An 11,249-nucleotide genomic window follows, 5' to 3' on the forward strand; every position below is an offset into this window, starting at 1 on the left:
AATGCCATTATGTTTGTCTTATCTTCGACGTTTTTTAAATTTAACAATTCAATATACAAACAGACCTATGGGACACCTATGGGCTCACCGTTGTCTCCGATTGTAGCTGATTTAGTGTTACAAAGACTTGGAAGAAAAAGTTTTAAATTTATTAAGTTTCAATGTATCATTTTATTTTCGTTATGTGGATGATATAATTTTGGCAGCCCCGGAGGACAAAATCATGGTTATTTTTGATACTTTTAATAGCATTCATGAACGATTACAGTTCACAATAGAATATGAGCATAATCATTGTATAAGTTTTTTGGATTTGTTACTGATTGTGGAAGATGGTGGTATAACAATTGATTGGTTTCATAAGAAAACTTTTTCTGGGAGATATTTATCTTATTTGTCTAACCACCCTCTTTGTCACAAAATAGGCGCAATTTATGGCCTGGTGGACAGAGCGATATTACTATCACATCCTAAATTTCATCAGAAAAATTTAGAAACATGTATTTCAATCCTTTTAAATAATGGATATCCGCTGGAATTAATTTTCAAACAATTTAGTATACGAATTAAAAATACAAACTAAAAAAATTACTTCCACATTCAGTGATAACTCGAAAGAAAGTAATAAAAATTTAAATAAGAAAAAGTTCATCGTATTTCCATTTATAAATAGTGTAACATATTCAATTACTCATATGTTCAATGAATCAGTCTATAGTATTGGTTACAGGTGTTTGAATAAGTTGGATAGATGTATTAAAGATTACTTAAAGATAAAAAAGAAAAAGGTAATAGTAATAATGTTGTAAATATAAGATTCCATGTGGGAACTGTAATGTGACTTATGTAGGACAGACAAAGAGGAAATTAAGTACTAGAGTAAATGAACATATATAAATAATAGAAAACTTGATGCATCTAGACATTCAGTTTTAACAAACCATGCATTAGAGTGCAATCATGTCTTTGACAGGAAGAATACGAAAATTATGGACTCCGAATCTAATTATAATAAGAGATTAATATCAGAGACATTACATATAAAAGAACAGTTAAATGATGTTAATTTGAAAAAGGATACTGAATCTCTCGATGACATATATGTTCATTTGTTTAAACGTGTTTCTGACGATGGATAGAAATGTAAACATGTGGATAGGGTGGAAGGGGGGGTCTGGTTGACTGGATGTGTATTGAATCTTTGTCACTAACGTGTGACCATCTGCACAGTTAGGACATATAGTGTGGTCGTAGAAATTTCGGATGTCTTAAGAGGAAATTGGTTTCATCTGTTAATGGGTTTTTTTACGGCTGATGAGGACTCTGTGAAGTCGAAACGTACTGTATATTAATGTTATTATTATAATAAATTTATAGATATATTTAACAACCATTATTGCTCAATTTATTCTTGACCTGGGAGGTTTATTGTTAATTTTAATTATTATATCAACAAAATTTACAGTAAGACCTCTTTATAGTCACACACTCAGGTCCAAATGTGACAATAAAGAGGTTATCTTAGCTCCGCTACAAAGCATCAGGATCGTAAGTAGCTTTCTTAAGCACATTCATTTGTAACATTCTGAGAAAAATGTTTTGATAACTATTTATTTTCTTGAGATGTGACTAACACAAGATTTCCCAAGTAACACATGAAGCTTTAAAACGTCTGTGATAACATTGTCTATATGATAGTCACTGCTATAACGTCATTATGACATTGTGAAAAAATTGTAGCAGCAAAAATGCACCGAGCGCTTGCGTCTACAACGTCGTTACGCCGCAATAACCCAGTGAGAAATGACAATGGAATCGACATCGAATTGATGTCGATTCGACGTCAAATTGACATCGATTCGACGTCGATTCCATTGTCATTTCTCACCGGGAACGCGCGTCAAGACGAACGAACGAGTCGTCCAGATTCGCGAGATAGACAAAATCAAAATGAAATGCAAAGCAGTAGGCCTATTCTGTAACTCTTTAACGACAATTTTACTAGCTAGGGATGTCGTTGCGCAGATATTTTACATGGTATAAAACCTGCGCAACGATAGTATAACGATACCGAATTGTCGTTACAAGTTACAAAATAGGCCCACAGGGTCAAAGTAGGTACCACTTTTCAAAAAATATGTAATTGAAAGCACCCGAACCGAAACGAGTCCGCCGCGGTCAAATGATTCTGTAGAACTTTTATACGGAAGTCGACTGTGGATTATTGGGAGGTCGTGACTATAAAGAGATGGACTATAAAGAGGTTCTACTGTACGTCATTTGCCAAGCCGGAAAGTCTTTTATCTATCTGCAGATTGATTTATATAAAAATTTCTAGGAATTTTTTCTGTCACTTACGATCTAAGAATTATTTTAGTTAATATTGTTATAAAACTATAACAAAATTTAATATTATTATAAAACAATGAGCGACTGTTCGTGTAAATTTATTCTTAATGTTATAATAATAAAATGAAAATATTCTGCAGAGCTACATTATAAACTATCTTTATTTTGTATATCTAGCAAGCTTGAGTAATTTTGTCAAACTTTCCCCGGACATCGTCGAAGATTACGATATCCCTTATGATTATGACAGCGTAATGCATTATTCACCGTACGCATTTGCCAAAAACTCCACTATAAGAACTATAATTCCAAAAGTAAGTAATAATTATTTTTGATAAATAATCTTTATAAAGTTTATTGTTAGTTACATTATTAAACAAAAATAAATTTTTGAGATATCAATTTACTAATTTAATATAAGAAAAGGAAAACTTTAATGTATTATCAAATCTTATTGGACCGTGAGTTTAAACTAAATACCGATGAGAACATCGGCCACAACGGTCAAGCTGAATCTTGGATGCTTCTAATATATAATTTCGTATGAATTTATATAAAAATAATATTTAAATATAAGGACTCTCTTAATATAAAATTGACAGTTATGTAATATAAAAGGACTAATAAGAGTCAAATAAATAACGCGCATTACATATTTCGGCTGTATGATTCAGCCCTTTTCCGATGCTCATTCTTGATGATAGATTTTCGCATCTTAAAGTTAAAGAAACGGAAGGTAATCGTATATTTACAGTCAGCAAAAAATAAAAATAATATTTAAATACAAGGACTCTTAATATAAAATTGACAGTTGTGTAATATAAAAGAACTAAATAATAAAAGTCACAAATAAATTGAATTTATATACTATACGCGTATATGTAGATTTTTATATGTGCGCCGAAATTTTTTCAGACTTACAACGCAAATTCTAATAAATTACAGCAGTACTATCACCAAGGAATGGAAAGTTACTTTTTAAAAGTAATAAGTTACAGTTACTCGTTACCGAATAAAAAATAAGTAACAAGTTACCGTTACTAGCTATCGCTTTTTAAAAGTAACTAGTTACAATTACTCGAAAAAGTAACTTTCGTTACATTTTCCGTTTTGTTACTTTTTTGAAATCAGTCTGAAAATGTACTTTAACAGTATTTTTTGTTTAACGTTAATAAAAGCAATATATATGTAACACTGACACTATTACAGGGTGTCAATAACCCATTAGTCACTTATCAAGAGCAGGTAGGCTAGGTCCACAACCTCGCTTTAAGAGGCTCTAAACCGTAAAGCCGTAAGAAATTGACCAATCACAGTAGATTATTTTTCTCCTATTGTCAATTAACATGTCCAATTGTGTGCAAAGTAACAATAAAAGTAACTGTAAATTTCATTACCGTTATCCAAAATATATAACTACATTACCGATACAGTTATCAAAAAAAAGTAACGCAGTTACCAATAAAGTTACCAAAAAGTAACTTGTTACAAGTAACGTGTTACTTCCATTCCCTGACTATCATTAGTTAAATTGACTAACAATCTAACAATTTTGATGCTCACAGCATCTTGGATCCATCTAACATTCTTAAGATCCAAGATGCTGTGAGCATCAAAATTGTTAGATTGTTAGTCAATTTAACTCGTGATAGTACTGCGTTTATTAGAGTTCACGTTGGAAGTCTGAAAAAATTTCGACGCGTGTTTAAGAATCTACATACGTCATATACGAAGTATATAAATTCATACAAAATTGTACATATATTAGAAGCATCCAAGATCTAGCTTGACCGTTATGGCATGTTTTCATTGGTATTTTATGTATTAGTAAATTATACGTTGCATCAAATTATTCGTCTATCTGTTGTGCATTTGTATGTTTAAACATTCTTTGTAGGGACATTAATGATTTTATTGTTGGAATTTTCAGAAACCATCAGCAAGCATCGGTCAGAGAGAAAGACTTAGCGAATCAGATTATCAGAAAATTAACAAAATGTATAAATGTGCAAATAAAATGAAGGCATAATCAGTTATTTTATCATGATCTGTATTGAATAGAGACGACTGGGCTGCGTTCAGAATCATCATCTGAGTGTACCCAGGTGTCATGTTATCCTTGTTTATCATTCGTAAACAACAAGGATAAAACAACATCTGGGTGCATCCGGACGATGATTCTGAACGCACCCCTGCTGCCATGATAACGTAAATAAATAAATGTGAATAAATAGGTAATAAATAAATACGAAAATAAAAACTGTTAGCTTTTAAATAGTTTTATTATTAGTGTACAGACATATTAATTAATCATATCATAAAAATGAAAAGTTCAAGCCATGTTCAAAAAAGGATACTAAAAAATTTAAACCTTTTTATCTAATAATAATATATCTATTACCATAAAAAGTAACTGATATATTATTAAACGAAAGATAAAAAGGACATCGTAAGAGTCAATAAAATAAATTTTAAAAAGTTAAATAACACTTAACATTCTTATATAATAAAACATTCATCTTACATAATTCTCGAATAAGCATTACTAAATAATACAAATTCTAAACTTAAAAAACTACTTAACGTTTCGGCTCCTGTATTGAGCTTTCTTCAGAAGCAACATCATAACTTTTGAAGGTACTATATTATTAGATTAATCTAGATTATCCATCTCCGTACATTGTTCACATAGCGATTGACAGATCGAAAGTACAAAAAGCTATTTAAAATATAATAAATTAACACACAATTAGTCAAGTTAAATCTGCATATGATAAATTATTGATATATATATAACAATAAGTTACACAACACACACAATATACACAAAATATATAAGTACATGTTTCCTTAAAAAACATACATTTGACTAATGTGCTGTACCTACGCTTACACTGTGTCGTGTTTATATTTGTATTATTTTTAAATCCTTTTTTAAATTTGTGTTATTATTAAAGTAATAGAAGAATATATTATTTTTATAAGCATATTTATGTAAGAATACATCAATGAAATACAGATAATAAGCAAAGACCGTTTACGATTTATTTAAAAAGAAAAATTAATCATACTCTTCTGTACACTACACGTAAATTCACACTGAAGAAAGAGTGTTATTGCGTTAATTATAAATCTGAATGATTTAATCTGTAAGTCTGTTAAAAAAAGGATAATCAGAGTTCTTTCAAAAAAAAATTATTGAATAAGGGAGTTAATATAAAGAAAAATCCTTGTTGGTTATTGAATAAATTTTTCCAGGTAAATAAATGAAAATTTTTTTATGTATCTGATAATTAATCGTCAATTGTGTCAATCACATTATATACGTATATGTCGCCTTAATAAATGTGCACGCATAAATAAATGTATACATAATTAATACGGAATTTTAATTTATCATCTTTAGATTTTAATATGTCATTCAAAACATTATTAAGATCCATGATGCTATGAGCATCTAAAAAATCGTTAATCAATTGAATTCGTGATATTACTGTGGTAGTAAGTGTGTATGCGTCAAGGCTGACGACTTCAGCGTCGCGATTTATATAAGGGGACTACATACGCAGAATATAAAATTCACACATAATTATAATAAGTATTGTGATCTAGCTTTGACCGTCATTGCGGCTTCTTTCTTTCTTCTTGTTGATGTACATACATAATTAAAGTTGTATAATTATTTAACAATTGAAACATTATTAAAAAAGGAAAAAAACAAATGCTTGTACATGGTATCGGGTTGCGCAATCTGCGTAAAATGAAAATCATCGACTATTACGTCCGGCGCGCCGCGCGTCAACTCGTCATATTTTGGTTCCCTTCCGTCCGTTCTGCTTTTTCTTCGCGTCGTTCGTATATGTCTACTTGCCGGTTTTTTTTTTCTGCGCGCTGCTGAATGCGCGAACGGGGACGCCAATAATTAGCGTTCTATGTGCCGTCCAGCGGCACATAGAACGCTAATTATTTAAAAAATTCCGTATAATTGAAATAATTTATAACGGCATGATATTCCGATCATGCAAATCGAGTCTCAACGCCGTTAAGTATAAATCTCAAAATCATCCACCGAGTTGTAGCGCGATGTAAGGGAAAAGTAATAACGCGATTCCAAATAATTAATTAATATTCGGTTAAAAACCGATGCTAGAAATAACATTGCAATCGCGTTGTTGCCTCCGAGCTGATTTATGTTAAATAATCTATTTTTCACGTGGAAAACACTATGAAATACCGCCAGCGAGAATAATGTGAGGATCGTGAAAACACGCTGTTATCGCGCGACGATTTGATTCCATGACAGGTACGTCGAAACACTATAATGAAAATTTATACTGTGGAATGTGCCCGCGCCTCCTCATACTTGCCAGCGATTAACCGATTAGATAGCATGCATTCGATAAAATCAATCTATGATTATACCAAATCTGAGATCGATGCGATTACTAATTGCCATCAGCGTCGGACTGGCTTATTTTTGGGCTCTCGGCGACAAAATATCACGGGCCTCCCTATCCTCACTCCTATATAAAATTATATGTAACTGCATACTTATTTGTATCATATGACAACGCGTTTAAACTACGCATGTATGCACGATTTATTTTTAATTTCAATTCATATAAAATTTTATTTTATTCGATAAAAAAGCAAATACATCAATTTGTTTTTAATCTTACTTTTTGTAATTTTTTTATGCGAGCTCTTATAGTTAATCATTGGATAGTTTCCATGACTAATTATTTTTTGTCACCGGCCTTGCTTATTGGGCCCCTTCCAGGACCGGGCCCTCGACGATCACTGATTATAGCCGACCTGACCAGTCCGACGCTGCTAATTGCCGAGAAAACTGAAAATTAAGAAAATGATTTATTGTCTATCTTTCCAGGAAATTCGGCGTTTTCGCACGCCGCGATCACCAAGCTGACCCTATATAAACAGGCGACAAACCAGCGCTCGAATTCATTCTCGTTCTATTTCTCATCATTATAATACTATAATAGTTACAATACTCGTGCGCGTCTATAAGTTTATTGTCCATTTTTCGTTCTATTTCATAGTAGTAAAGTTCGAATATCTCTTGATCGCTATCTCGCGGAAATATTTCTCTTTGTTCGTAAAAACGCGTTATAAAGTTATCAATAGTCTTTGCGCGAAGCTTCATATAGCTATGTTAGTCACTAACAGTACGTATATATATTTTCATCACGCGTGCACGTAATGTGCCCTATATCGCAACGCTTTTGCGTGCGGGAAATAGCCAATACCTCAAGCCGTTGAGTTATTTCTGTAACCCCACTCTTCTGCGCAAAAACGTTGCGGTATAGGCACATTACGACCATGGATCTATAATACATGGACCAAGCATAGACAAGGAAACCATGATGCTAAGATATAAAGTGAGACAGCAAGATTCGCACGTACTTTTCCTCTCCATACTAACCTAACTAATTGTAAGTTACATGCGCTGTTCATGGACCTATAGCAGCAGCGCATGTAGGTTAGTATGGAGAGGGAAAGTACGTGCGAATCATGCTGTCTCACTTTATACCCTGACATCACAATTTCCTTGTCTATTCTATAGGCATGTGGTGGGGATGCTTGGTCCTTATACTATAGGTCCATGATTACGACGAGCATTTGTAATTTGCAATGAAAAATTCTTTCTGTCACGCGTACGCGTGACGAAAAATATTATGAGTAACTAGTGGGGGTTTATTTGTTTATAGCACGACACGAGCGCGAATACGCACGAGCGAAGCGAGTGCGTTCGCGCCCGTCGCGCCATAAACACTAGCCCCCACTCGTTACACAATGTACTAACGTAGTGTTTCAATTGTTAAGCAATTATATATTTGTTTCATATATATGTTAAAAATAAAATTGTCAAGTTTTCTTCACAAAATCGTGTTTGTTTCATCTCTTTTGATCAGTACCTATTGCGGAAAATTATTTAGTTTCACACCATTCCCATTGGTCACTCTTTATGTCTCCAGAAATTCGTATTAATCAAATAATGTTTTTCTATTAACTGTGAGTGTATTCCGTTTCATGCATCGAATGTAAACAAGTATAAATGAAAAATTATGCTCATTATATGTGAAGCAGGATGTACCATCATTTATGCTATTTGCATTCAGACTACTTGCATAGCAACATGACAGAAATTAGAATTAATCTATTGAAATAATTTGTATAAACTACCCAAAATTACATTGATGGATAAAAAAAGACGTTTCTCTTCAGCCATGGCACATATCACATTGTTCCACCTTGGTACAGGCTACAGCATGCACAATATAAAATAATTTTAGTAGTTATGCACCTCACAAAAGTGGACTTTGGTGGCTCGGAATAAGAGATTTGTAGCGTCTCTCAATTTTTGAACATGGCCGGAGACACTACCGCGTCTCCTGATAATATAGAATCTCAATTAAATAACTCTTGCAGGCGTATAAGGTAGGCTTCCACTACAATCATAGAGATATAAGAATAGAGGGAGCGAGTCGTATGCTAGCACGTAAGAGGCGGCGATATAGCGATAGAAAGAGAACGCTGCATAAGGGCCCCTCTGTCTTTGTCTATACGCACATGCGCTTTTGCGCTGCTCATTGTCTATAACGCACTTCTATAACGCATTTAGGTTCTAACCTCTTGAACAGTTTGAAAAGATAATCTTAAAGAAAAATTCTCAAAATTACAAACTTATTACAGCAAACAGTTACTATAAAATATAACTTTTTTTGAATATGGAATTGTATATAAATATACTGATATATATAATAATAAAATAAAATTTATTACAATTATGAGATTAGAAATATTAATATGTACTTACAAGTGAAAACTACGATTGGAAATAGGAGATGCTTCTATTTTGCATATCAAGCATTTTTTTGTCATCTTAGTAATCAATCAAGAGACACTAGCGTCTCGCGCTAATTGTAAAAGATACACAATTGCAGAGATTATAGAGAATATCTCTATGGCAGAGATACACAATTTTCCACGATGTACTACACATGCGCACATAAACAAAGACAGAGGGGCCCTTATGCAGTGTTCTCTTTCTATCGCTATATCGCTCTTTCAGCTCGTTCGCTCCCTCTATTCTTATATCTCTATGGCTACAATACCTTACTGATGAGTCCAGTAGTGGAAGCTGGGACGAAACGCCATAATTACGTAATATTCTTCGCAATATATTAAAAATTAATTTAATGGGATTTTCAACGTAATTTATCGACTCATTGCCCTCTTCCTCTATATTATTTGTTTTAAACATATTAAGCCTTATCACAATATACATTTTTAAAATAATAATGTATATTCGCACCAAGTACGTCGACTGGCACAATTATAGAATTGCTATAGTGCGTTGAGATTAGGGTAAACCCATCGACATATAGAATGGACCGCTGATGGCAATGGTGGGGGTAGAAAGATGGATAAAGTGAGAGGTAGAAGTAACATGATCGTTCTTTCTCTGTTTACTGAAGCCTTATTGGTTGTTGAATTAACAGCGACCAATAGTAATCAGTAGTTATCAGTAAACAGAGAAAGAACGATCATGTTATTTCTGCCTCTCACTTTATCCGTCTTTCTACCCCCACCATTGCCATCAGCGGTCCATTCTATATGTCGATGGGTAAACCCGGTATATACGCCGCACCTATCGAAAACTTAATTTATCGATTATTATTTACTATGTTTAAAGCAAAGGGCATAGCGGAATAAGCATGTCAAATCTGCCCCCGCACCAATCGAGCTCAAATTGGTATCATTAGTTGGCACTTCTGAGATGTAAAACTTCACCAAATATTAGCCTTGAAATTGCATTTTTTTTGGAGTTATGGAGGTGGAAAGCGAAATCAAAAAAGTGTTTTTTTGGAACCCACTGCATCCACGCGTATCACTTTCTTTTCATCCAAATAATCAATAAGATTTCGAAAATTCTGTAATGTTAGATGAATATATTCGTCTAGATTCTTTTAAATAATAATCTACTAAATTCATCTAAAAGGTAATATACACATTATAATATTGTAATATATTGTAATATAGCGCTTAAATATAATGAAAAATATTTTAGAGCCAAACGTTCTAATTGTAAAACTTTGAAATAGTTACATAACAAACAGAAATTTTATATAGTTTAACCCTTTATGGTCACTATGGATTAAAATTTAAAATTAACCGAGCATGATGTTGAGCATGAAATTTAGGAGTATTAGGCTGAACCAAATATTAAAAAATATTATAAATTCGAAAGTTATAATTTTTTAAGTAAAATAACTCATTTTACGAAGTAATTACGTTTATAATTTTTTAAATGTTAAAATTAAATTTTTTACTACAACGCTATTACTCCATTTTTAACCAAATGAAGTTGTAGACTGTAATTTTTTGAAGAGTGAGCATGAAGGGTTAATAAAAATGCATTTAATTATATACATATATTGATATTAAATTATAATCAAAACATTTATGTCTTGTATTAGAGACAATAAAAGATTTGGATCATATACCTGCATTAAAACCATTAGGAAGGCCAAAGCTGCGCTGTAAAACTAAAAAAAATGTATCTTGATTAAATTTAATGAAAATGTTTGTATTAAATCGAAAACAACTCACGTAAAAAAATGTTACCCCGACAGCACAAAATATTTATAATTAGTATTTATTACTACTTATATTATAATCCCATAAAAAACCTTTTTTTAAAAAAAGAAAAAAACATACGCCAAGTGCATATAAAAGATACTGAACTTCTTGATCAAAAACAGATATGAGATAAATATAATTGACCAAGTGTATTCTTCATTACGCCAGTCACATAAGACAGACCAAAAGTGACTATAATTGTCAACTGGATTATAGTGAAGAAAAAACTTGGCGTG

General features: G+C 32.4%; 1 protein-coding gene across 1 annotated transcript in view; it reads left to right on the forward strand.

Moving 5' to 3' along the window:
• The window catches only part of LOC108774911 (astacin), an 8,264-nt gene extending 5,580 nt beyond the window's left edge, over positions 1-2,684 (forward strand). The window contains exon 3 of the mRNA XM_018541144.1: positions 2,527-2,684. Coding sequence (XP_018396646.1) covers positions 2,527-2,684 — 158 coding nt within the window. The remainder of the gene's footprint in view (positions 1-2,526) is intronic.
• The last annotated feature ends 8,565 nt before the right edge of the window (positions 2,685-11,249 follow it).

The sequence above is a fragment of the Cyphomyrmex costatus genome, unplaced genomic scaffold, assembly GCF_001594065.2.
Source record: "Cyphomyrmex costatus isolate MS0001 unplaced genomic scaffold, Ccosl1.0 scaffold277, whole genome shotgun sequence".
Classification (NCBI taxonomy): domain Eukaryota; kingdom Metazoa; phylum Arthropoda; class Insecta; order Hymenoptera; family Formicidae; genus Cyphomyrmex; species Cyphomyrmex costatus.